The sequence below is a fragment of the Thermobia domestica genome, chromosome 11, assembly GCF_964235325.1.
Source record: "Thermobia domestica chromosome 11, izTheDome1.hap1.1, whole genome shotgun sequence".
Taxonomy (NCBI): Eukaryota; Metazoa; Arthropoda; class Insecta; order Zygentoma; family Lepismatidae; genus Thermobia; species Thermobia domestica.
In genome coordinates, this window is record NC_137464.1 from 127,751,824 (window position 1) to 127,779,650 (window position 27,827).

Sequence of the window (27,827 nt, forward strand, 5' to 3'; positions counted from 1 at the left end):
ACGAAAATACGTAATGTACTGTTTACATGAAAAAAACTTTACGCATTTTACTCTACTGCAAAAGTCGTGTTCATGAGAGAATTACAATGAGCTGTATATTTCAAGAGCTTAAAAAGGACATGAACTTCTTGTTTGTTATTACTGATTTAGAGTGATGTAAACTAAAATAGGAGAACTTCAGGATCATTCACCTCTGTTTTGGACATCCCATATGTTGTTGCCCTCCGATGCAGCTGGCAGAACCGCCCGAAGCGGTCGACAGGTTTTCTTATAAGCAATAGACTCGCCTGATTATAATTCAAGGATAATACCTGTATAGTTTAACAGAAGCAACACCCATGGCTGCAAGAAGAATTCTCGTTGCTGCTATTTTTATTTTATCTGGAGCAAACTCTTTTATCAACCCAGGTAAGTACTTAGTTTGTGTCCTAGATGCATTAAAATTATCCAAAATGCATATTGTCTATAATATTTATTAGTTTTTTGTAAATATATAAAAAATGAAATGAAGTCTTCCAGTTTGACATTTCACGATTATGCCCTTGGCTAAGAGAAACTGATGATTAAGAGTAGTGAACGTTGATGGAACAATTGGTGGAATGAGAATGTAGGAGGAAACGGGAGTACCCAAGAAAACTCATGGACACGATATTATCCACCACAAATTTATTTGGCCAGATATCGAACAGGGACCCCATTCACCAGAGGTAAGCGCTCTACCACTGAGCCAAAGTATATGAAAGTAGCATGCAGCTCTGATATATACTGTAAAGACTTTATTCTGTTGTTTTTCGTGATTAAGTCACGCTGGAATACATGAGAAAGAATGGGCACAATAGTACCAAAACGGTTACTGGGTTTGGAAGTAAGAATCTTCAGATTATTAGTAAAGTCATACTATCTTGATTTACTTTTATGTCGCTCGTAAGTCAGAGTTACGCCCGTTTTGAAAGATATGGCCGGCATTTTGCTATATCTTTCGTATGAAAAACATAACCTGAAAGATGTTACCGTGTCCATGAGTTTGAAGAAGATTTTTAAGTTGCGGAGAAGAAAGGTAAATAATAATAATAATAATAATAATAATAATAATAATAATAATAATAATAATAATAATAATACAAATCAAAGACCTCTACAATAAATACATAAATATTAGGTTGTGCGAATGAAATGTCCACTTTGACTTTGGTAGGAACTCACCAACACAAGACAGGAATGGACTAAAGTCTCACATCTAACGTTATAAAATCTGTACGTCCATCAAACAGCCTCTAGTACCCGGAAAATCGGGAGGCAGTGCGTTGTTGAGCAGTCATGTGAAAATGCATAATGCAAAACACAATTTTGAGTGATTTTACTTTAGAAATTAAACTGGGATATTCTATACAGCAAGTGCAAGAGACATTAACAATGCATTTGAGCCAGGAATAGCGAGGAATGCTTCATCTACTGTCGGTTTGTCAAAGGGTCTTTCCTAGTAAGATAGTGAAATCGGCCCTTGATCCAAATTGGGTCGCTATTGAACAAAATGTTACCCTTGACCTAACACTACCTCAAAAATATTTTGACCCCTATCCCCTCCCCTTACCGAATTATCGTATCATATATGCTCAAAATTGAATATTTTTTAAATTTTGGTGGGGGTGGTCGAAAAATTTTGAAAGTTTCACAGATTGTAGATACTATCTAGATGTAAATGTACATTTCTTTTTAAAATCATCGATGCGTATTTGCTTTCTTTCTCTCTTTTTTTCGTGTTGAAAGTTTCAAAAAATGTAAATTTTTTGTGGGGGGGGGGGATGTCTGATTTTTTGGTTAAAAAATTTGTTATACCATTACGCACAACATATATTTTTTCGGGGCCTGAAAGTGATGCCAACATCGTCGAAAAGAAATAAAACTCAAAACAAACGTGTTTTTCACGCAGTTTTCTCACTGAGAGCCCCTTCAAACATTCTTTTGCCGGAGTTCACAATTTTCCTTTCTCTTGCGTTCCTTCCGATTCTGTCGTTCGTTGGCTGCTTCGATTGGGTCCGTTTCGGAATAGAAACACCAAATATATCTCCGTAATAGTACTTCCACTGCAACAGGCTCTTGCACAAGGAAGTTACACACACCTCGCGTCGGCTCCTCGTATCTATCAGTTCTTGCTTCACTGGCCACACACACAGTGGTGCTCTCTATCGGTAGCACTCTCTACCGCGAGCTGTGTAACTTTCTTGTGCAAGTGTTGGTTCAAGTGGAAGCACTGTTACGGAAATATATTTGGTGTTCCTATTCCGAAATGGACACAAACGAAGCAGACGAAGAACGATAGAAGCGGAAGGGACTCAAGAGAAATGAAAATTGTGAACTTTGGCAAAGAATTGTTTGAAGGGGCCCTCGAGGTGAGAAAACTGCGAAAAACACGTTTGTTTTCAGTTTTATTTCTTTTCGACAATGTTGCTATCACTTTCAGGCCCCGAAAAAAATATATATTGTACGTAAGGGTATAACAAATTTTTTAACCAAAAAGTCAGCGACATGTTCCCCCAAAATTTTTTCTACAATTTTTTGAAATTTTCAACGCGCAAAAACTAAAGAAAATACGCATCGATGATTTTGAAAAAAAAAAATGCACATTTATATCTAAATAGTATCTACAATCTGTGAAATTTTCAAATTTAAAAATATTCAATTTTGAGCATGTATGATACGATAATTCGGTAAAGGGAGGGGGTAGCGATCAATTTTTTTGAGGTTGTTTTAGGTAAGGGGTAACCTTTTGGGTCAATAGCGACCCAATTTGGATCAAGGGCCGATTTCACTATCTTACTAGGAAAGACCCTTTAGTTCCAGTGATACAACACTGTAAAATGAACCCCGTGGGCACTTACTAACATGATGTTCGAACGAGCTGCTAAAGAACGTGGAAGCAGACCCTCGGAAAAGTATTTGTACAATTGCAGACAAATTAGGCACACTATACCAGTATCTCTTGGGGGCTCTGTCTAATTAGTAAAATGTAGTAAAATGAAAACATTGGACTCGGGTGCTACATGAGTTGGTACAAGCCAACAAGAATCGCATCTTGGGGCTGCAGTTCTCTTAGTATAAAAAATAACGATTCCTGTATCGAATTGTTGATTTAGATGACAAATAAATCTGCTTTAATAATTGTAAACGGTCAAGATATCCGTTGGATCGTGATCAAGTTCAGTGCTGCTTCCTAAACCACAGAAGTTGTTGTTGGTATGGTGGTAGTGGGAGTGATTCATCACGCCTTTCTCAGGCGAGGTGAAACAATCCGTGCAAATCGTTACAGTGTTGAACTCCATGAAATACAGCCAAGTGGTATCCAAGTATGAAGCAATGCTCAATATACATAATATTCTTATATTGCATGACAATGCTCGGCCACATGTCACACAAAGGACGGTGCAGTCTGTCCATGATTTGCAGTATGAACCCCACTGTATTCCCCTTACATCTCTAGTGCTGACTACCACTTTTTCGGGCATCTGATCGCTTCTCGCAAGGAAACACCTTCCCTGATGATCACACAGTGGAACTGTAGTTGAGACCTTCTTCGCAAGGCTGGCTCCATACTTCTTTCTTCATAAAAGTCAATAATTGGCTGATAGATGGCTAAAGTGTGTGGTTACCAGAGTTGGCGTGGGTCAATGAAAACTTGACCCACCACCCACCGTGACCCACGACCCACTGACCCACCACTCACCGTGACCCAAAACACACTGACCCACCACCCACCATGACACACTCTGACCCACGTCCCACCGTGACCCACCACCCACCGTGACCCACTCTGACCCACCACCCACCATGACCCACTGTGACCCATCATGACCCACCACCCACCATGACCCACTCTGACCCACCACCAACGGTGACCCACTGACCCACCATCCACCGTGACCTATCACCCACCATGAACCACTCTCATCCACTTTGACCTACTCTGACTCACCAAAATCCATCGTCATCAACTTTGAACACGGTCCACGGTCTCTTCTGAACTGACTAAAGAGTTTACACTTGCAATAAAACAAGAGTGTGAAATTGTCACTAATCGGAGTTTGAATTTCTAGTCAATCGCTCAAGCAACACTCTGATACAATAACGGTGGATCTAACCTTTACGATATAAAATGGTACAGTGTTTGTCAGTAAGGAAATTGAAACAGTTCGAGGTGGGGGGAAATTAGTGTGTGCCTAAAATATACTTGTACTAAGAGAGTATTCTTGCAAGTGTTAATTTCTGAACGCATTCCAAAAGAAACTTCTATTCGCCGGAAAATATCCCTGTACAATATGGAAAAGGTTATGATTTCTCAGTTGACAGTATTTTTCTCACCAAAAACTTGAAAAATCAGTTTTTCATAGTGTATAAAGGTGCTCTGGTACCCTATGTGAGAGCATTTCCATAAAGCATGCTCATAATTGTAGTTTGTGTAATCACTAAAACACCACGTTAAATTTAAGTTACAAATATGCATAATTTCAATTATTATGAATATTTATTCAAAGTAGTTTACCTAAAGCAAAGAAGAGACTTATTAAAAATTAGGTACAAAGTTGAATAACATAAATAAGCCATTAGTAATACAAGTATACATTTTCCGTAACTCGTAATTTTCCACCTTAAAACAAATCTGAAATCGGATTTATTTCCTGTTGATAACTTTTTCGTGGTAAATCGTCCCCAGCGGAATGATGTCCATCCTTCAACCAAGAAATAACTAGCTCGTCTATTTCGAGCTTGTCTAGCGGTGGGTCATTAACATTGATGAGCAACAAGTTAGACAATGTTTGAGCACTTAGTCTATTTCTAATATCAGTCATCTGTAAATTCATAAGGGGAAATCCCTGTTCGCACTCTGTCGTGGAAATTGATAATACTTCTACCCGATTTCTGCAACTTCTCATCGACAATCTGCTTGTTAGACTTAAGTCTGATAACGATTTTTCTTGGTCAGGTTTGAAATACTCAGCAAGAAGTATCATCTCTCCATCACCATACAACATCTTTTCCATATCGACCATGTCAGTTGGCAATGTCGACTCATGGTAAACAGAAACTTCATCTACCACGCCTTCGATAGGGAATCTTGTGAATAAATTATCAATTAAAGCCTGATAAACTGATGATTTCTTATTTGTTTATAAATTTAATTTTTGTAATTACACATGAAGGTTCCATTACCAAGTTCCCTACCCCGTCTAGAAAGCGAAAGGGAACGAGGTTCCTGGAAAGTGTTCAGAGGTGAATGGGAATTTCCCTCCTTCCCCTTCAATTACCACACTGCTGTTTGCCATGTGCCAAATTACGATGAATTTAAATTAAATTATCATAATATAATTATTTCCTTGTTGAATTATCAATACTTTTCAGTGGAAAAAAAGGATGAAATTTCAAAGTTCCAAATCAAAGTAAGTAGACCAACGTAAAGGAAAAAAAGGTGTAAAATTTTCCATACAATTATGCGTACAATCTAAACTTAAAATTTCCGTGTAATTAAGCTTAAGTACAAATTTTATGCCTATTTTTCTCACAACTTTAAGGGTTGATTGCCCTGTGATGTAAGCGCTCCATATAATACCGTAAACATAAGCATCAGCAATTATTATAACAGAAAGCAATGGATATATGAAGCCAAGCACTGTATTTTTTTTGTTTCTGATTGTTTTTCTTAAATAACATCGATCGTTTTCGATGATTTTTACTACAGATGGGCACGAGTCGAGCTGAAACTCTACTCGACTCGAATTCGAGTCGAGTTTCGAGCCGTGTCAGAGGTTGTTTTCTCGAGTCAAGTTTCGAGCCGAGTTACTGTTTTTGAGATCGAGTTTCGAGTCGAGTCGAGTTTGGTACATGGCTCGCTCGTTTAGCTCGTTTTAGCTCGATTTGAAATCATGGCCTGATTAAACTGTAAAGCGAAAGCCATGAGAAATGTAAGCCGTACTGTGGAATACTTTTAGTGTTGCTCACATCTCATCTCGTCTCGATAACGAGACCACAATAGATTTTTTTTTTTTAAATAAAAGGACAGCCTGAAATGTCATGAGCACCAATATATGTATATACTGTAGTTTTTACCATCAAGGATGAGACCTGCACGGTCGTATTTCTGAACCTAAGCAGAAGCCCAACCCGGGTACTGATGTCAACGGGCTCGGCTCGGTTCAACTGAGCAAATAGCTCGAGCCGGCTCGGTTGGGATGAGCCGATGGCCTGAGCCGACTCGTTCGGGACGAGCCACCGAATCGGTTCGGTTCGGCTCAGGTGAGCCATCGGCTTTTGCCGTCTCGATTAGGTGAGGTGTTGACTCGGTTCATTTCTCGGTTCGGCTCGATAGTAGATGAGCTGTAAACCGAGCCACTCGATCCGTTGACAACCCTAAACCCGGGCGGAGCACCGCGGTGATTCAGATAACTGCTAACTCCAGAACAGAAAAATAACAGGGTTGCCGGGGTATTCTAAGATGGATATAGGCCTATACATGATGTGTCTCATGTAACCCCTCTTTAATCAAATTGATGTGGGCATCAATTTATCTCGTGGTATACACGTTTATGCTATAGCCATGTTGAAGCAGCTCTCACGTTATGAATACTAGTAATACCATATTTTCCATAGTTTACCATATTTTCCAATATTTTACATCTCCTTGTCTTTATATATGTGACTGTGTATAGCTGTGTTGAAATGGCTTCCATTATGAATGATTAATAAAAGGGATAATTCAAAATTGATCACTTTTCTGAATATCTTATCATCTATATATATAAAAGAGAACGTACAAATCCTTTGTTAGCTCATCACGCTAATACGGCTGAACCAATTTCTTTCATTTTTGGGGGGTTATTAAGATTTGGACCCTAGATGGTTTTTATCATATCACTTTAATTTTCAATTACCAGTGTCTTGAGATAATTGACCATTCAAGTGTCCATAACGTAGAAATCCTTTGTTAGCTCATCATAGCTAAATCTAACCGTATTTATATGCAACCCACATGACCGTGTCACTCGGCGGGTTAACATAAATGACAGGCGATATAATGTTAACATTTACTGCAATCTTCTATGGTTTTTATCATATCACTTGAAAGCGAAAAAGTAAAAATTATCTAAGTAACAAAGTTTATTGCGTTCCGGGGTGACCCCAGCGAAGCGGGGTGAACGCTGCTAGTAGGCTATATGGAGAAATTACTAATTTTTCAGTATTAACATATTGCTTTATTAGTCTGTTTTTCTGTTAGTATCAATCATTATAAAGAATTCTAGTTACAAAAGAAATCATACTTAACTTTATCTTCATAATACTCTTTAGTAATATTCCTATATTGTCTTTAGCTTTATAATTTTCCTATGGTATTTTTAAATTCCTCATATTTAGAATTTCTTGCGAGAAGAATAATCGTCATCTAGTTTCTACATATTATTATTATTATTATTATTATTATTATTATTATTATTATTATTATTATTATTATTATTATTATTATTATTATTATTACCAATATTATAAAAAGCCTATTCTGGATAACAACGTTGTTATTTGTATAATATGGGCAGCTCGTGGAAACATAATTGTATGCCACATTTTCTGAATTTCGAGTAAGTATGAAAAGAAAGTTCATCATTCCTATGCAATTCGATACAATGACACATACCAAACAAGTTTCCCTTGTGGTTTAATACCAATCCAGTCCACCTAATAACTTAATTTTACCAGAAGTGACAATTATCATGATGTTAGCTAAATCCTCTCGTATCATGGTAAAAACGAGCTGAAATCTTTAAGTTTTATGTCCCGCGGTTTTGCCGGTTAGGCTAAAGGAGACGGTGATGATGAGAGATGAATGAAATGGTGGAATGAAGAAAGTGTGAGGAAACGGGAGAATCCCGAGAAAACCCACGAGCACGGTGTTTGTCCACCACAAAGTCCACACGGCGCGAGCGGGGATCGAACCAGGGACCCCAAGCACCGGAGGTGAACGCTTTACTACTGAGCTACGCCCCCCCCCCACATATCATGGTAAATAAAGTGATGACTTCGCTTCTTCATATTTTGTATGGCCGGAAATTCTCTTTTATCTTATTCATTGGAGGCAAACGTTCTTACAGGACTGGACTGCAACGGAACACGCGTGGTTTATTGTTCAACAGCCCTGCAACTCTGCAAGTAAACAAGTTACCACCAAACGGAATCTGTAATCAGAGGTCCCTCCCTACAGGGGTTCAGACTTTTCTTTACTGAATAGTTTTAAGCTCTTTCCTTTTTTATAGTAGGCAATAAAAATAGGAGAAGAACAATATTACTTTTCTGCGGCAGTGTGTCATTTATTTGAGCAAAGCTATGGTAGTCAAAATTTGCAGACACTCCTCAAATAACAGAAAGAATCCCACAGCTATTTACAAAGGCAATCGGAAAAACAAGTTCATTTCTCTGCTTTCACGAAATATTTACATGTGTGACACTTTGCGTGCTGAAATTAATAATAATAATAATAATAATAATAATAATAATAATAATAATAATAATAATAATAATAATAATAATAATAATAATAGTGAATATCTACAATATATTATCATTATTCATACTTTATCTTATTTCTGACAGCAGTGTTAGATACATAATTTTGTCTTCTTCAATCACAAGCTACTGTTGTGCTTATCCGATCCAAATCTCTCCATATCGTTCTGCTTATTTACTTAGTAAAGTACTACTAGACTAATATTCATTCAAAACAATTCTTTGATCGAATTCTTGATCCAATTTTTTGTTGTATATACCCACATTCATATCCAGTTCCATCTAAAGAAACTAGTGTAAAAAATATTTGTTCCCGAGCGTTATAGTAGTGTATGATTGAATTCCGGATATATGAAGGCCCATAAATATGCAAATGACATATGGGCCGTTAAAATTAGTGCAATATGCATTGGGCCGCGGAGAACTTCGCATTTGAATCAATTTTACACGAATACCGAGAGAACATTTCGCGAATGTAGCATAGATTGTGTCTTAAAGTTACTCATATACAGACCACGACAATAGTCTAGGAGACAAAGTTTGTGTCTGTCTCGTATCGAAAAAGTATCGTAAAAGTGGTGGTCTCTTAGGAATTGTATATGTACCTGGAAACGTATGACTTCATGCCTACCATCAGTCATCTTTTGCAGAATTAAGTGAACGATATATATATTTATTACTAAGCTACCAGATACAATCTCAGAGGCCATTTTACACTGGAGCACTCAAATCAACAATAATAACAACATTGGGAAATGAAGTGGAAGGATGGCGGCCAGGGTCTGTATTTTAAGGTACCATCTCAACATTGACCTGGTGTAACTGAGGAAAACCCTGGAAAACCTCAGTCAGGATACTGAACTCTGGATTCGAGCATGGGACCTTCCGATTGCGAAGCAAAAACGCTATAATAGTAATAAATCTTTGAGTTTTACGTCCCAGTCTTATGTCGGCTAGGCTAAAGGAGATGGTGATGATGAAAAATGAATGAAATGGTGGAACGAAGAAAGTGGGAGGAAATGGGCGGGCCCCGAGAAAACCCATGCAGACAGTGTTCGTCCACCACAAGTTTCACTTGGCGGGAGCAGAGATGGAACCCGGGACCCCCAGAGGTGAACGCTCTACCAATGAGCTACGGCGGTCCTTATATTAATAATAATAATAATAATAATAATAATAATAATAATAATAATAATAATAATAATAATAATAATAATAAGAAGAAGAAGAAGAAGAAGAAGAAGAAGTGTCATTGATAATAATTGTATTTGTATGTATAATACTTGAAGAGAGTACTTGAATTACACACACGATTAGGCTCGTTTTGACTCGACTCGAAACTCGAACCAAATTCAAGTCGAGTTGGAGGAAATTTTTCGAGCCGAGTTCTCGAGTCCAGTTCAAACATGTCTGTTTCGAGTCGAGTCGAGTTTCAAAGAAAAATCGCTCGAACTCGCTCGTGCCCATCCCTAATTTTTACAAACCAACTCACTACCAATTTTCCATATATAGAAAAGTGCCCCTCCCCCACATAAAGGAGAATTTTAAAATTGCTAGGACACATTCTGTTTATTTTCGATAAAGAGTTAGTACACTGAATTTCAGCTCCGTAAGTTTAACGGCTTGCGAGATACTCACTTTTTTTTTCGCAAAAATTTGGATCCTCACTACCTCCTTAGGATATTATGCATTATAATAAAAGCAATATAACATCCCAATTTGGATTAAGGCCGAACTATATACCAAAAGTAATTTCATTTGACTTTGCAATTTGACCGTGATGATCAGGCACACATAGTTACATGCATTTTTTTATATATTACAGTGATTCAAAAATGTATTTTTCCAGTAGTTAGCTCTAAAAACTCACAGGTCTCGAAAGCCAAGTTGTAGTGTAAGTCCTATTGCTATTATTACAATTAAAAATATCAATATCCAAAAGTGCCTGAAGTTCCTTTTTCACTTGGTTAGATATACTCGCCTCAGGTAAGTAGACAGAAACAAGTGGAAAAGGAAGGGAAATGAAGGTCTTGAAAGTAAAACGGAGACAAATTTACCAGTCTTCAGAAGATATTGTCTACAATGCAGTGAGCAGAGAGGGTCGGTAGATCGTACTGAGTCGGTGGGTCGCAGTGGGTCATGGTGGGTGGTGGGTCGCAGTGGGTCATGGTGGGTGGTGGGTCACAGTGGGTCATGGTGGGTGGTGGGTCACAGTGGGTCATGGTGGGTGGTGGGTCACAGTGGGTCATGGTGGGTGGTGGGTCGCAGTGGGTCACGGTGGGTGGTGGGTCACAGTGGGTCACATGCTGTTGACCCATGATCCACTGACCCACTCAGAAAACTTGACCTACCGACCCACTGACCCACTCCATCTCTGTTACAGACGGCGAATATTTTTATTAACCAGGTAGTGTAATTTGTATTATTTCTGGAAATAACGCTCTTCGTTTGGTCATTTCATTAGGATCAATCAAATAAAATAAAACGAAAACAAAAACAAAAAATAAAAAATAAAAACAGACTTAAAACTAGGGGAATTTCTAAATTAAGTGAGAATTTTCAGTATTTTAATTTATAATAACAGCTTGTGGAATAAATAAATAAATACAGTATTTCTTTCTTTCTTTTGTATGTGCAATATTAACTAAGTAAATATACTTTGAAAAGTCCTTTAACTTAGACCCACTAAAAGCAACCCGGAGACATATTTCTGTGGAAAGGATGTAAGTGATGCCGCAGAGCATATCTTAAGTCTAAAGGCTTATCTGGATATAGAGCAAGTAAAGAGAATTCGAAAGTTTTTTTCTTTAATTTCACTACATTGTAAAACTTCACTATAATAATTTGCTTTCTATCATCTACATTAAAGCAAGTTACTCATGCCGTAGAAATTGTAATCATATCATCATTGATTGAGTCGGGTGAGGTTGAATGGGCATACTCTTCTTTCTCTCCGTCTATTCCCACTTACATGGGATCGACGTTTCTGATAAGTGTTCTCCACAAAACCCTGTCCCGGAATTCTTTCATTGTTAGATATTTCTCCCTGAAATCACTCCTAACCATATACAGGGTGTAACGGGAGGTAATTCAAATACTTCAGTAGGTGATTCGCGACATCAAAAGAAGACAAAAAGTACTTTTGGATATTGTCGAATTCCGCGTCGTGTACGAGTAGCAGGGGTGCCAACTTGGAGAGGTCCATCATCCAGAAAAGGAAACTGCGACTTGGTAGGCATCATCCATGGAAACGGGTAGCAAGATGATGGGTAGCCCAGGTGCGTTTGTGAAAATAGGCCGGATGCGGAAAAGAAATTACATGACAGGAGGCACTGAATTACTTGTTAAAGACCATTGTGAAAACCTATTTTTTTTTTAAAGGACTAAAAGAAAGAAAAGAGGGAGAAGAGATAATTGCAAAAGTAACGTACAAGGAACAAAAGGGATAATGTAAAAATATGTATAATGGCGAACTGTAATGAAGAAGGCACCTGATCAATCTTTAGGGAGATACGGAGATTCCGGGGTGTGTGACGTTATTGGTATGAAAAAGAGGAAGATAGATTGGGTTCGGAGCAGCGGGAGGTGTGTAAGATACGGTGTAAGTGTGGCTGGTAGGCGTTGGGTGGGTAAAGGAGCGACGAAATTTATGAGTTAAAAAAAACTTGATGTAAAAGAAGCCACCAATGATAAAGAAGAGAAAGATGAGGGGGATTGCAATGTATAAAGATATGGGAATAAAGTCGCCAGCTGCAACACCGGGTATAACCAGAAAGAAGAGGATGCTAAAAGAAAAGAGAGAAAAAAAAATTGTAAGAGGCGAGCCCCTTATTTTATTTTTATTTATTTATTTATTTATTGATTTTTTTTTTATGATCATGTTTACTATTACTGTGTGTGCTGTGTACGGAAGTATGGTCGTGGATAGCGAAAGATTCCGTTATAGTAGAAGAAGTATAGAAATGAAGAGTGAATTTGCCATTAAGTAGGACAGAAGGAAAATATATATATATATATATATATATTAGTGAGACGTAGTTTATTCCTGGCCAAGGTACCGTAAGTTGACCTGGAAGACAAATGATTCGGGAGAAACTGCGTGAGGTTGCCAGTCGTGAGGAAAAGGAGCTTGTATACGGGTGTTAAGAAAAAAAATGGAGACGCGAGTAGCAATGGCAATTAATGTGTGCCGTTCGCGAATGTGTAGTGGTGGTTTTGTGTTTTATTATTATCATAATGAGAGGATTTGTTAAGATATGTGGAACGAGGAATGAAAATGGCGGAGGACAGAGTATGAGGTAAGTACCAAAAAAAAATTGTGTATGGATGAGAGAAAGCATTTCGTCCTAGCGACCTTAGTGATATCAAGTGGGGTCGGACCAGCCGTCCCCAAAAAAGGACGCAAGAAGGAAATGAGATGGAGAGTCTTTCCTTACGCGCCTAGGAAAGAAAATGACGTGAATAATGAATGATGCCGGTATATTGCTTATGAGAAGGAAAAGCGTAGAGGTTGTTATGAGCGTAACTAGGAGTCGTTGCACGGGAGAAATAGTGCATGTACAGCGGGTTGCCTAAAACAGGAGACGAAGCATATGCAATAATAATGAACTATCGGAAGAAAAAAAAATGCCGCACGGGAGAAATATTGCCTGTAATGTGTGTTGCCTACCTGTATCTGTAATTATGGCATAACGAGAGACAAAGTCGGAAGTTTTGCCAGTGTGGTACTACAGAAAGGGATCATGTTTCACTAGGAACGTTAAATTAGATAATCAAAACATAACGTGAAATGTAATTGGTAGTTGGGTTTTGAAGTAATGTGTGGTCGGATCCTATTTAGAGGTACTGAGGAAGCGCTTGTACTTATACTCAAATTCGGGGTCTGGGTTTGTAGGTGGGATGTACAGTTTCAAACGGGTCTTAGCAATGACCGTTGGCTTCCCATCAATATCTAGAAGATACTCATCAGCCGAGACATTCGAAATCACTTTGTAGGGTCCCTTATAAAGACGGGATAATGGCTTACAAGTGTTAGGTTTTGTTGAGGTATCTAAGACCATAACTAAACTGTCAGGGAAGAACTGTGTTGGATTTTTGACCTTCTCAATGCGCTTCTTCAGATCAGTGAAAACTTGGTGTTTTCGAAATTCAACGAGGTCCCTCATTTCTTTGAGTGCAAGTAGGCGATCATTAGTATTCAAAGTTTCTTGTTGAACATGTAGCAAATTGTCTAATGGTAAGGTGGGATGAACGCCATAGAGGAGAAAATGAGGAGAGAGACCAATGGAAGTTAAGGGTGATTTATTCAGAGCCGCAGTGGCATGCGCAAGGAAGCGAGGCCAAAATTTCTGGTTGTCTTGGCACAGAAATTTGAGACTCGTTTGCAAGGAGCCTAATCTTTGTTCGACTGTGCCTAGAGAACGATGTTGATAGGGTAGGCCGTACTTAACTGTTATGTTAAGAGACTTGAGAAAGTTTAACGATACGGTAGACCGGTGTGAACTCTGAAGATCTAAGTAGATTGTGCGAGGAGTATTATATGGAAGAATGATATGGTTTGTGATGAAATTGATGAAGTTGTCGCTGTTTGGAGTTGTTATGGGATGAGTAATGGTGAATCCAGTACAGTGGTCCGTAGCTGCATAAAAGTATTGGAAACCTTCGGGATCGCTGGGTATTAGCTTGCCTGCTAGGTCCAAAGAAAAGGTTTCAAATAGGCCTGACTGAGGAAAACGCTGAATTGTGGGGTTATTAGGCATGTAATTGCGTTTAAAGATGGCGCAGCCTTTACATGATTTAAGTTTCTGAGCTAGCCATGATTTTAGGCGCGGAAAGAAATACTTGTATCGCAACATCCAATACATCTTGGTAAAACCTATGTGAGTCATTGAGTCATGATACTCATCGAATAAAGCTGGTTTAAGACTATCGGGTACGCAGAGCAGTAATCGAGAGTTAGGTACTCGGTACAGTTTTTTGTAAAGTATGCCTTTCTGAATAACGTATTGTTTGTTGAGACGTTGGAATGAAGGATCTGTCTCGTCTCGTTTGTTAAGAGTCTCGATAATTTTGGAGAAGAATTTATCTTCACCCTGTAGGCGAGATAGATCCAAGTTGTTATCGATAGTTAGAAGTACAGAATCAGGCACAACTTCATTGTCCATGTCTATCGTGTCTTGCGTAAGAGGAGCAGGATGCCTACTAAGATAATCAGCTATGGGGTTCTGATGGCTTTTTGCATGTTTGATTGTAAAGTCAAATATATTAATGTAGTTTAACCATCTCAAAATTTTTGGGGATGGAACAATTGTTTTCCGAACGGCAAGAAGAGAAATATTGTCAGTAACTAGGGTGAAATGGTGGCCTAACAAATATTTTTCTAATTTCCGAAGAGAAAAGTACACTGCATATAATTCTTGATGGAAGATGGGAAGGGGGGAAACGGTTTTGGGATGTCTGGAAGAGACATAGCAAACAGGTTGCACAACGTTAGTAGTGAGATCTTTCTGTAATAACACCGCCCCGACGCCTACTGATGCGGCGTCTGTCATGAGAATGTGGTGTGTATTGCGGGTTGAATATAGAGCAAGTACGGGGGGTGAGGTTAGAAGTTTCTGCATTGTTTCAAACGCTTGAACGCGCTCAGGAGTCCAGATGAGCTTTTTAGGATTGTTTGACAGAGCCTGATAAAGGGGTGCAAGAATGATGGAAAAATTTTTGAAAAAACGTCGGAAAAAATTTGCACTGGCTAACCAGCTTTTGAGGCTTTTGAGAGTGGCCGGTCTGGGTGCCTGAGCTAAAGCCGAAATCTTATCAGGGTCAGGTTGTAGAGTGTGATTGTCAATAATATGGCCTAAACATTTAATTCTTTTTGATCCGAGAACTGATTTTTTAATGTTAAAGAGCAGAGAATGTTTGGCGGCTTGCTGAAAGAAGGCACGAAGCACAATCATCATCTGATCGAATGAATCTGCGTGGACATACATGTCGTCAACGAATGATGTAATATTGTTGGGGAAGATGTCCCTATAAATGGTTTGAAGAGCTTGTTGAAGTAAAATGGAGGCATTTTTGAAACCCTGAGGAACAGATGTCAACTGAAGGTGATTGAAAGGGAGAGAAAGACCCTTAATGGAGAACGCAGTGGCCGGTCTGTCCTTGGGATCTAAGTCTAATTGATAGAAACTGGAGTGTAAATCAAAGGAGTTGAACCAAACTGAGTCAGAAAGAGACTCTAGAACGTCCTGTATATCTTCTAAAGGAGAAGCTATTGTTCTGGAACGGGAGTTAAGGCCCCTGAGATCAAAAACGGCCCTTAGCTCAGTTTTGGAATTTGGTTTTAAAACAAATAATATGTTATTTCTATACTGAGAATCTGATTGTTCAAACACTCCTTGATTAATGAGGCGCAGGACGAGCTCTCTTGCTCGCGGTCTAAGTCTGTGTGGAATGACGAATTGGGGGGACTGAAAGGGAACGTCTGATTCTAAGTCTAACGTGGCCGAAAAGGTGGGTATTTTTGTAAAATCATTGTCGTGCCATTGAAAAAGAAAAGCATATTCAGAAAGTAGCGCCTTCATTTGAGCAGTTTGATGTTCGTTCATGTCAGGGGAAAAGTGAAATTTGTTAATGTCAATGAGATGACCGATTTCTTTAAGGCGTTGTGCTTTGTGTCGTGAAGCGTTTTCGTCCGTGGGAAAATGAACCTGTCTGATGGTGTAAGCGTTAGTGTTTTGTTCCGGTGGTGAAAATATAGAACCAATAACAATGGGAGTATTGGCCTTTATAATCTGGGGACGAGACGAGACGTTTGCAAGTGGCAAAACAAGGTTATCTATGGAAACAACAGCATGCGTCATATAACAGTTACTTAAGTTTCGTAAGATAGGAGTATGTAGCCGGAAGGATGTATTTGGAAAGTGACCGTTAACCTTGAGAGGAACTGCTTTAGCTGAACGGGGTGGTATGACAAGTCTCCTACGTGCTTGAAAAACAATGTGAGGAGTGGGATGTTTTTTGAAAAAGTGAAATGTGTTTGTATTAACGCTGTGTATTGCATTATCGGCTGGAGGCATGCGACCTAGATGACGTAATGATAGGATGCCTTTGTCAAAATCAAGGGTTGCTTGATGGTCTTGAAGAAATTTACTGGAAAGGATAGCAGGAAAGTTTTTGAAAGGAACCAAACGAAAAAGTACAGAGTATTGATGACCATTAAAATTTAAGTTGAGAATGGTAGCACGGGAGAGATGTACCGGAGATGATGAAAGACCATTTAGAACCGTGTGAAGCTTAAAAGTACGAACCGAAGGGTCGAGTTGGTCGGCTGGAAAGAGACTGACTTCAGCACCAGAGTCAAGGCAAAAGAAAACATCCTTGGTCATGCAACGGGCTTTTACGTAAGGTAATTTGCCTTTGAAGTGCAACGGTAATTGGAGGTAATCTGAGGAAGAGGGAGGGGAAGAAGGGGATGAGGGAGAATTAAGCGCGAGGAGACTGGTGCGCTCTCGCGCTAATTTTTGGCGTTTTTTGGTTTATTGGTACGAGAGTTTGTGGAGACAGGGGAAGGGGAGGGGAGTGAGGGTAGGTGGGTAGGGGTAGGATATTGAAAAAAGGGATGATAGAATGGATATGGGGGAATGGGTATGGTTGGCTGTTGTGTAGTATAGACGTTTTGGGGTTGGGAAGAATGCTTATTAAAACGCTTATTGTTCTTGCCTTTACGAGAGTCGTTATTGTGATCATTTCGTGGAGTGTTACGAGTTGGGGGAGACTGAGGGACAGTTTGACAATGAGAGAAGGCGGTACATTGACAACAATGATATGGGTGTGTGGAGCAATGAGTACACGAGTTAGAAGAAGAAGAGGTCGGATTGGTGGAATGAGAATGTTGGAGACAGGAGGACGGCGGATGGGGTGAGAGGGACCGTGGAAAGGGAAGGGATTTATGGTTAGGAGAGAGGGTGTTGTGATTGTGAGGACTAGGAGAACGAGAACGGGTAGGAGCGAAATGAACAGAGGTAGGTTGAGAATTTGAAAGGGTGTTGAGATGAAGCTGTAACTGTGAAACTTGATGAGTTAGTTCTTGAATGGCGCTAGAAGTTGGGACATCTGAAGTTTGGCGTGAAAAGGAAGAGTCCGTTTCTCGCTTTTGGGCCATGAGCTGAGTGCGTTCTAAGGTTGTAACCTCATCAATAAATGTGGGATAGTCAGATATGGTGCGAGTGCCAAACCAACGTATGTTCTCGGGTGTCATACTCGACACGCATTCTAAAAGAAACTCCTGAAAATCTAATTGCGTGTATGCCTGATCTGCCAGAAATTTCTTTGCGAAAACGTAATGAGAAAGTGGTTCATTAGGGAGTTGAACTCGAGCCCTATACTGATGAATGCGAGATCGTGGAACCTGTTCGTCGCCAAATTGTTTTAGGAATTTTTGTTGGACGGTTGACCAGGGAAGGGTAGAGAGATTTTGGGTGGAGAACCAATGTTGAGCGGGTCCAGAAAGGGACTTTTCGAAAATCTTTATGCATTTTGAGTCATCCCAGTTATTGACCAGTGCGATCTTCAAAAAATTTTGTAAAAATAAATCCGCGCGTTGTTCCTTGGACGCACTGTATATATCGGGAATGATGGAAGAGATACCTGCCATATTGTTTGAATTTTGAGCTTGAGGTGTGTTTAAGGGAATGAAAGAAGCCTGACTGCGAGTCGTGGGCATGACAAGAGAATGTGAGAAATGAAATGACCACAATGGAGTTAACAAAGCAAAAAAGTGCCTTATATGTGTGAAAAGAGGAACACAGACACTAAGAACCACACGAGAGAGATTCCTCTGGGGGAGCCATAATCTGTCTAATATGTTACTAATAATATGATACTAATTATGTTACTGAATGTAGCAACAATAAACTGTCACGTTAAGTAGTCAGAATTTTAATAAAATGACAAGTGTCATATATTTGTGGTATTTATTAAAACCGTCACCATAAATGTAAACGATATAGATACAAACAATATTTACAATATCATGATGTGAAATATAAGTAGTACGATGGTAGGGTCTATCAAGGAGAAATCCCTGATACTCTCGTGTGTTTATAATGTCTTGTAGTCCTCCCCGCTAGACAAGGGCGTTGACGGAATGGGGAGGAGGGCTAATTTTCCCTTCCCCCTCCTTGCTCATACATTTAAGATATTAACATTATACTTGTATTGTGTATGTTGCAGCGTTGGAATGATTAACAAGTCAAGCTCCGAATGTCATAGTCAATGATGCATAATTACGTTACATAAATGCAGAATGTGTCCAAAAGAATACATCGACGTAAAATGTCATATTTTCACAACCACGAATCCGAGATGAAAGAAAGAAAAACTACCTGAAAAAAAGGAATCTAGAATTTTGTATGATTGCCGCTAGATAGGGGCGTTCGTTTAGAAATCATCCGTCTTCTACCCCGAATTTCAGATTTTTGGGGCAGTAATGCAGATTTAGAAACATTTTGCTTAGCAAAGTCCAACATTTAAAAATTGAAGTCCTTGCACCGAATAAATACGGATTTTGATCATTGGCCGTAAGGAGCTATAGGCCTATATTGCTTTCTTGTATATTTTTTTTTTTACCCAAGGATTTCAAAGGTGGCTCTACTTTCGAGTTTCGGGCCTGCTTAAAATTCAGGAAATTGGACCTAAGCAACTTCCCAGTTTTAATCATCTGTATGTTCTTCGTATTTATTCGGTGTAATTACCTCAGGCTTATTCTGTTGGACTTTGCTTATCAAAAGATTTCTAAAACTGTCTTACCGTCCCCAAAATCTGAAATGCAGAGTGCGGATGAGGGTGGTTGCCCTCCTGTTCCACTGACGCCCTTACTAGCGGCTGTCATATGAAACTATCCCACGCCTACGTCAGCAACAACAGTAATAATACCAATAATAACAAAAAAGAGAAGGAAAAAGGGAAAGAAAAAAAGGACGATATACAGGGGAAAACTAAAGCCCCCTTTGATTTTATATACACATCACACTCATATATATGTATATATAAATCTTTGCACACAAACGCTGGAATAAAGGAGAATCCAAGCTCTCTCAAAGCAAAGGAAAAGAACGCTGGGTGTAAATGGAGGAACCGGGCTCTATGTCCCACCTGCACACTTGATTATAAAGATTTGGTGAACAAACACCCTGTGCGTGGGTTTTCCCGTTTCCTCGTACTTTCTTCATTCCACCATTTCTCATCACCACTGTTTCCCTTAGCCTCAGTGTAATAATCGTGGGACGTTAAACTAGATACTTCATTTCGTTTCAAAGCATATTAGTGGTGTTCTTCCAAAACTTAAGAAATGTAGTATTGAACATCGGCAATTCCGTACACCATAGGTGCCGACTACATGTGTATGGCCTTGGTTCTGAGGTTCAAGCATCCGTTGGAAATTTTTAATGTGTACTTATAAAATTAATATTGAAATAACATTTTCATGACATTGACAAAAACTTAGCGCATGTGACCGCAAGTTTGATTTCATAGGTGGATGTTTATACGTTGAATAATTGTTTATCAATATAACTTATAGCCCCCTTAGGTATACGGCATATCTAGGATTCAACGATATAACATTATACAACAATAAATAATCTATATTCACAACTGAGAGTGATTTCGTACTTATTTCAAATAACTTGAAGTTTGATGCCGTTATTATGTATTTCTAATGTAGGTGAAAAGTATTTATATAAATTGAGTTTACACAAAAGACATAGACAGTTGAGTCGTTTTCAGTTTTCACTCAAATTATTCTAAAATATTGGGGCCGCGGTGGCTCAGTGGTAGAGCGTTCAGCTCTGGTGTTTGGGGTCCCGCGTTCGATCCCAGCCCCGCCAAGTGAACTTTGTGGTGGATAAACACCGTGTGCGTGGGTTTCCTCGGGGTTCTCCCGTTTCCTCCCACTTTCTTCTTTCCACCATTTCACTCATTTTTCATCATCACCGTCTCCTTTAGCCTAGCCGGCATATCCGTGGGACGTAAAACTCACAAATTTAATTTCATTTCATATTCTAAAATATTAAGAGGTTTAATTATTATTATTTTAATTTTTTCTCTCTTTTTTGGTCAATATTGCAAAACATATCATCGTCATAATAATAGCTATTCTGCCATTATTGGCAGGTCACTTGCTGCAGCTGAGAAGCTTCGATGACTGTTGTCCTCAGCTAGTCTCTTCGTCTTAACGTAGCAATTTTCTGTCTTAATATCTTTCTTCAACTACAATCTCCTTCGCCCCCTCCCTCTAGCACGTCCCTCATAATACAGTTCCTCCTCAGCCAATGTCCTCCTCTTAATTACATCTAAAATTCTTCTTTTCTCCCCTACTGCTACTATTTCTAAAACCTTCGCATTCGTTTTCCGTTCGACCCAGCTGATTCTCTCCTTTTTTCTCTATGCCCACATTTCAAAAGTCTAACTGTTTCATCGTTCTTGCTTAATGTCCTTGTTTCTGCCCCATATAGTACATATTAGAATCAGTAAAACAAAATTTCAATATTTAATTGGGTCGATCAACTATCGACCAAATATTTACCATTCGCCAAATACTCGAAAAAAAAAGTGGGAATACAATACCCCGGTACATCAACTATTTATTGATTTTAGAAAGGCGTACGACTCGGTTAGGAGAGAAACATTATACAACGTTCTTACAGAACTTGGAATACCGAGAAAGCTAATTAGATTAATTAAGATATGTTTAAATGAATCTTAAAGTAAAGTCGGGGTAGGAAAATTTTTGTCCACGAGCTTTCACGTCGAAAATGACCTGAAACAAGGAGATGCGTTGTCGCCATTATTATTTAACTTTGTTCTGGAATACGCTATAAGGAAACTCAAAGATAGCAACCAGCGTCTAGAGTTGAACGGTATTCACCAGGTTATGGCATATGCTGATGATGTAAATTTAATAGGGGATGATAGGAGAACAATAGAAAGAAATGCAGAGATCTTATTAAACGCTTGCAGGGACATGGGCTTAGAAGTGAATGCAGAGAAAACTAAATACGTGGAAGTGCGTCGGGACCGTAATACAGCAAATTATGGATGTGTTAAAATATTAAATAATACTTTTGATAAAGTGGATAGTTTCAAATATCTAGGATCAATATTAACAGACGACAATCATATACACGAAGAAATTAAATGTCGACTAAAAGCAGGGAATTCGTGTTACTATTCGGTTCAAAATCTCTTGTCGTCGCGAATTTTGTCGAGGAATCTGAAGCTTAAAATAGACTATATAAAACAATAATCCTGCCTGTTGTTCTGTATGGTTGCGAAACATGGTCGCTTACTCTGAGGGAAGAACGTAGACTGAAAGTATTCGAGAACAAGATCCTGAGACGAATATTCGGACCCAAGAGGAACGGGAATGGGGAATGGCGACAACTTCATAACGAGGAACTACATAATTTATACGGTTTACCCAACATTTTGAGGGTCATCAAATCTAGGAGGCTTAGGTGGGCGGGTCATGTAGCTAGAATGGAAGAAAGTAGAAACGCTTTCAAAGTCTTGACTGGAAGACCAATTGGAAAACTACCATTAGGAAGACATAGGCGCAGATGGGAGGAAAATATTAAGATGGATCTCGCAGAGATAGGAATACAAAGTAGAAACTGGATGCAGTTAGCTAAGGATAGAAGTTAGTGGAGACCTTTTGTGAACGCGCATTGAACCTCCGGGTTCCATAGGCCATAGAGTTAGTTAGTTAGTTAGTTAATTGGGAGTTTGTTCAATACAAAGATGAGCTAATCGTGGTTGGAAAGAAAAAAATATGAAGCCTTTAGAGTGTAAAAATAATTTTGCAATTTATGGTATTTAAGTAATCTGTGCCATCTTGGTTTTCTTTCATGCGTCTCACTGTCAGGGGTAGCCTCCCCAGTTTGGGAACCAGTGGAGTATTGGATCAGTTAAAACATATAAAAATATTACGAAATGTTGTGATTTATCTTATAAGTAGTGAAGCGTGATCACCCATTGAAAAAAAAAGTAAAGGTCATCGCCTATGTTGTACAGTATCATCACACTTACACGAAGGTAAAATATATTACATTTAGAAACGTACTTTGTATTTCCCTCACTATTGACGCAATGTAGGATTTATTATCCCTTATATCCAGAGTAAAATTTACTTATGAAAATCATAGATTTCTTAAAAGCAAAAATTGCAAGACTCTTGCAAGCAAGACCAAGACTGGGTGTGCAAGACCAAGACCAAGAGCAAGACTAGGTGTGCAAGACCAAGACCAAGACCAAGACCGAGGGTTCCAGTGCAAGGCCAAGACCAAGACCGCATGTGCAAGACCAAGACCAAGACCAAGACCACCCGGGTCTTGGTCTTGGTCTTGCATTTGCTCATCACTACTGAAAATGTGAAAATTCTGCAAGATATTTCATATATTTTAGTATAGTAAGTAAGATTTCGGGGGGCTTAAGCCCGGAAGCCCCCCTAAATACGCCACTGCTTACAGCCATTACGTTATCATAAGAGTAATGCTACTTCTGAAACTGATTTGATTGAATATGTATTTGGATGACGAAACTACTTTCATAAGTTTTTCAAAGTACCAAGTTTGAGAAGAATGAAGTTTGTCTTCCACTGTTGTTATCTCGTTGCTCATAGATACCTGTGATGAAATAATTGGTCGAAAATCACGAGGCCGCTTCTTACATCAATTCCTGAAGAAAATTAGTTCCAATATTAGGTACATAAGTTCAGTATTAACCAAAAAAAAAAAAAAAAGAAAGAAAGCCTCTTGCAACCATGCGTAGCACATTTTAATACTTACACTTGAAATAAAAATATGACTGGATAAAGACGATTACTTTTGTCTTTGAATTTCATATGTGAATAACAATATAGAGCTTTTCAGATAGAGAAGGGGAAGGGGCAGGTTTTATTAAACAAGATCGTACATCTGATATGTTTTAACTATAGGCAACTTGTACTTGCAGGCTAAACTCAGTCTTCTGAAGTCAAACGACAAATACCATTAAGATGTTCAAGAGAATAACGTATCAGCATTATTACATACTACAGACACAAAGATACCACTAGGCTCCCAAGTTTCAAAATTATATTGTGTGTGAAAGCAGTTAGTAGATTTAATTCTTTGTCACATGATAGCTAGACCCTGAGAGAAATTCAGAGGGAGTCCACGGGAAAATTCTTTCGTCATAAATATAAGTTGTACTACTTAGAATTATTATAAACCAAGATATCAATTGGAAGATTGGTTAAAAAGGAATAAATTTAAGAAAAAAGTTAAGACATGGATAACTGATATTTACTCTCTTTTCGCTCTTGGTTCAATTTAGCTGTTGGACATTGAGGTAGAAATGACTAAATCGAGAACCGTTACCTACTAACAAACACAATAGGTGAACCCTAAAAATACGAGCCCTGGGAGTTATACTATAATTTTTGCCAAATTAACTCCCTGCCATTTTGTCCGCTGCCATTTCGTCCTCCTGCCATTTCGTCCGCTGCCATTTTGTCCTCCTGCCTTTATTTCCTGCCATTATGTCCCCTGCCATTTTGTCCTCCTGCCATTCTGTCCTAAATTCTAAACCAAGTCATAATTTCCTAATTTTACAGGAGAAGCGAAAAACCGGTTCCTTAATTAAGATCTACTTATAGTAGGTATAGTACTGTTTTCCAAACTATACTAAGCAGTTACAAAGGAATAGGATGCTTTTAGACTTACATTATCACTAGTGTTGTAAAAAAACGGTTTTTTTTTCTGTGAAGTTTCTTTTTAATAAAAAACATCGTTCTTTTTCATGTTTTTTTTTTCAAATCTCTGTTTTTTTTCTCGCAACTATTATTTATTGATTTACGTTGCAGATTATTGAAATAATCAACAGAACTTGACTCGAAGCCCTCGTAACTTACAAATTTTTTGTTTCTTTGTACATATATACTAGCAAAATTGTGTGATTATTCCTTTCGGCCCCAGGTCATTTTTGGCGTTTTCCTACATTTCCAGTTAGTGACTTATTGCTCAAAAACCATTCATTCGATTGATATGGTTAAGTCCTTGTTTTTTAGAAAATGGATGTGGTTATTTTTTGGTATAAGTTGCATTGCAGTGTTGCCAATGGGTGGGAAATTATTGAGGGAAATGTAGGGGTGAAAATTTACAAAAAATTCCCTAACCGAATTTCAAAATTTTTTGTAACTAGTACCACTGCTGCTATATGGGTTCAAGTCACCTAAAAAAATCTTTGGTGTGTTGGCAAGGTACAGTGAAATCCTGAAGTCGCTTGCTTGCATCCAAAGAGGGAAAGAAAAAATTCTGTCATCACATGAAATTTTGACACTTTTTACGCCTCACAAGCAAAAATCAAATATACCGGGGTTACAGCTTCTCTAATTATCCTATTGAAACTTTTTATGGTGCGTTCTGTAGGGCAAAGAGGAAGCTTTCAGGTAGTGGTATGTTTGTTTCAATCTAGCCAGTAAGAAGGTAATAATAGAGGGGAAAAGGGAAATTTTCCAAATTTTTCACCTAAAAGCGGGAATTAATTGTTTTGCCTGGAAACACTGCCATCAGACAGACGAAAACTATCTAAAAATAAACCTCAGTACACCAAGAATATATCCTACAAGTATCATGGCGATATCTAACAAAGTAAGCAAGAAAATTTTAAAAAAATATCATTCTACCTCAGAAATTCACCAGTTTCTTACCATTTACAGAACATGGTTTATTATAAACCTCAACTGTACTTTCTCTAATTATTCTAGTGAAACTTTTTATGGTGCGCTATGTAGGCTAAGGATGGGGCTGTTAGATACTGGTACGTTTGTTCGAATGCAGCCAACAAGAAGGAAATAATAGAAATAAAAAAGGGATTTTTTTTTTCAAAATTTGCCCCTAAAATCTGGAATTAAAATTTTCTGTAGCTCGCAACACTACTTACTATCAGACACACACAAACTATCTTAAAATAAGCTTTGGTATCCCTCTAATATATTCTACAATTATTGTGACGATATCTAATAAAGTAAGCGTGTCAATAAAAAATATCTCATTCTACCTTTTAAAAAATCACAGTTATCTTCCCAATTAGAGACTCAACTGTACTTCCCCTAATTATCCTATTGAAACTTTCCATAGTGCGTTGTGTAGAGCAAAGACGAGACTTCCAGATACTGGTACGTTCTGTCCGATATAGCCAACAAGAGGGAAATAATAGAGACAAAACAGATAATTTTTCCAAAATTTCCCCCTAAAATCTGGAATTAAAATTTTCTGTAGCTGGTAGCACTGCGACCAGACAGATGCAAACTATCTTAAATTAAACATTGGTGCACCATTAATATATCCTACAAGTATTATGACGATATTTAAGGAACAAAACTTTTAATTACCAAAAATATATTACGGTAAACAGAAAAGTAAGGAAAAACTAGAAAAATTAAGTGTTAAAACCTAAATACGAATTTTTCGTGCGTTCCCTAATTAACCCATTGTAACAATCTGTATTTGCATTTGTTAAGTAAGGACAAATGTTCGATTGGCGTAAGTTGACTTGCACTCGGACGTATAGGTACGGATTTATAAACAAAAATTTCTAATTTTTTGCCCAAACTTAGGAAAATTTTAATTTCCCTAATTGGCAACACTGCGCGCCGACCCGTCCAATTAATGTCAACAGTTAGGTATCCATCCGAGGTATCTACCTGGCAAGTCTTAAGGAGGTCTTTCTACAAGGAAGAAAGCCTGGCCCGTATCCATGGGGGGGGCAAGAGTAGGCCGGGTCCCCCCTAAATTTTGGCTGGCCCCCATAAAATTTCACGGTAGGCTTGCAAATGAACTATAATATGGTGATGAAGTATAATATTATTGTGTCGGGCCCCCCCTAACTTCTACCGGGCCCCCTCTAAATTATTGGGCTGGCTACGGGCCTGAAGGAAGCTACAGGGAAAAAAGAAGTAAAGGAAATTCGAAATTAGAAAATTCTTGAATTTTTGACTGGGGTGAAATTTGAGAAGGAAATTCGACACCAGAAGAAAGAAATTAATATGATAAACTATAGTGCAACCATATTTTGCAAGAATAATATCCCGATATCTTAATTAATGTCCACACAGGAGCGGATTAAACAAATGACGCACCCGTGTGTGCCACTTTGGCCACCTGGGCCATCGAGTATACATTAGATTACATTTTTTTTGACTACTAACTCGTGTTGTTGTAGTTATAGTCTCGACTAATAATAATATCGTTGTTAGTCTCGACTAATAATAATATCGTTGTTGTAAACAATAACTTTATAAGGAAAATTTTCACTCCTTTTTACATCTGAGTTCCAACACTGTTGGTGAGAAATGCAGGGTGTTTCAAAATGAATTTTGGGGTTTTAAGTCTTCGTAGTACTTATTACATTTTACGTACAATTATAAGCAATGCATCAAGTAAAAGAGCACCTCAACGCAATGCATCAAGTAAAAGAGCACCTCTTTGCTACAAGTGTTCAATGTGATATTCATTCGTCACACGGCACACATCTAGTCGATAGGCGAGAAAGGCCCATAAACTTTCCGCCATATGGTACAAAACACATTCAATTTAGGGGAGTCTCGTTTCAAGTGTACCATCTCCTGAGGATTTGCTGACGGCCAGATACAAACATTATGAGTGCACATTAGCTCTTAGGTGAAATGTCGATTTATCACTGAAGACGACACGATCCAGAAAATCTTCATTGTTATGCAGCAATATTTCACTTGCGAAATTGGCACGTAAACCGTAGTCTGTAGGCTTTAGACCTGTAGCAACTGCAAACGATAAGGACGTAGTTGCAAGTGTCTCCTTAATATTCTTCACACAGACCGTTGCACTGTACAGATTCAGTTTTTATTAAAACACAAAAAACATTCTGCTCTCTAGTCTACATCTTTGCTGCTTGCTCTTTCTAACGGCAGACAGAAGAAACAATGCATGTACATGTGTGCGTACAAAACTGTTTGAGTTGCTCTTTCATTTGATATAATATTTATAATTGTAAGTTAATTGTAATAGATACTACAAAGTTTCAAAACTCTAATATTAATTTTGAAACACCCTGCATTACTTCAAATTGTGTAATCCAATATTCATGTCTTTTATATACATATCATCAGGGCCGGTTCTAGTCAATTTGTCGCCTCGTGCAATAGCATAATTTGCCGCCTCCCTCTTTCTCCAGAAAGAACAAATCTTACAAGTCATGATTTTAAT

General features: G+C 38.4%; 1 protein-coding gene across 1 annotated transcript in view; it reads left to right on the forward strand.

The window, feature by feature from the left end:
• The first annotated feature begins 249 nt into the window (after positions 1 to 249).
• The window catches only part of LOC145664436 (uncharacterized), a 169,899-nt gene continuing 142,321 nt past the window's right edge, over positions 250 to 27,827 (forward strand). Inside the window, exon 1 of the mRNA XM_081731118.1 lies at positions 250 to 408. Within this exon, the coding sequence (XP_081587244.1) occupies positions 339 to 408 (70 nt within the window). The 5' untranslated portion in view covers positions 250 to 338. The remainder of the gene's footprint in view (positions 409 to 27,827) is intronic.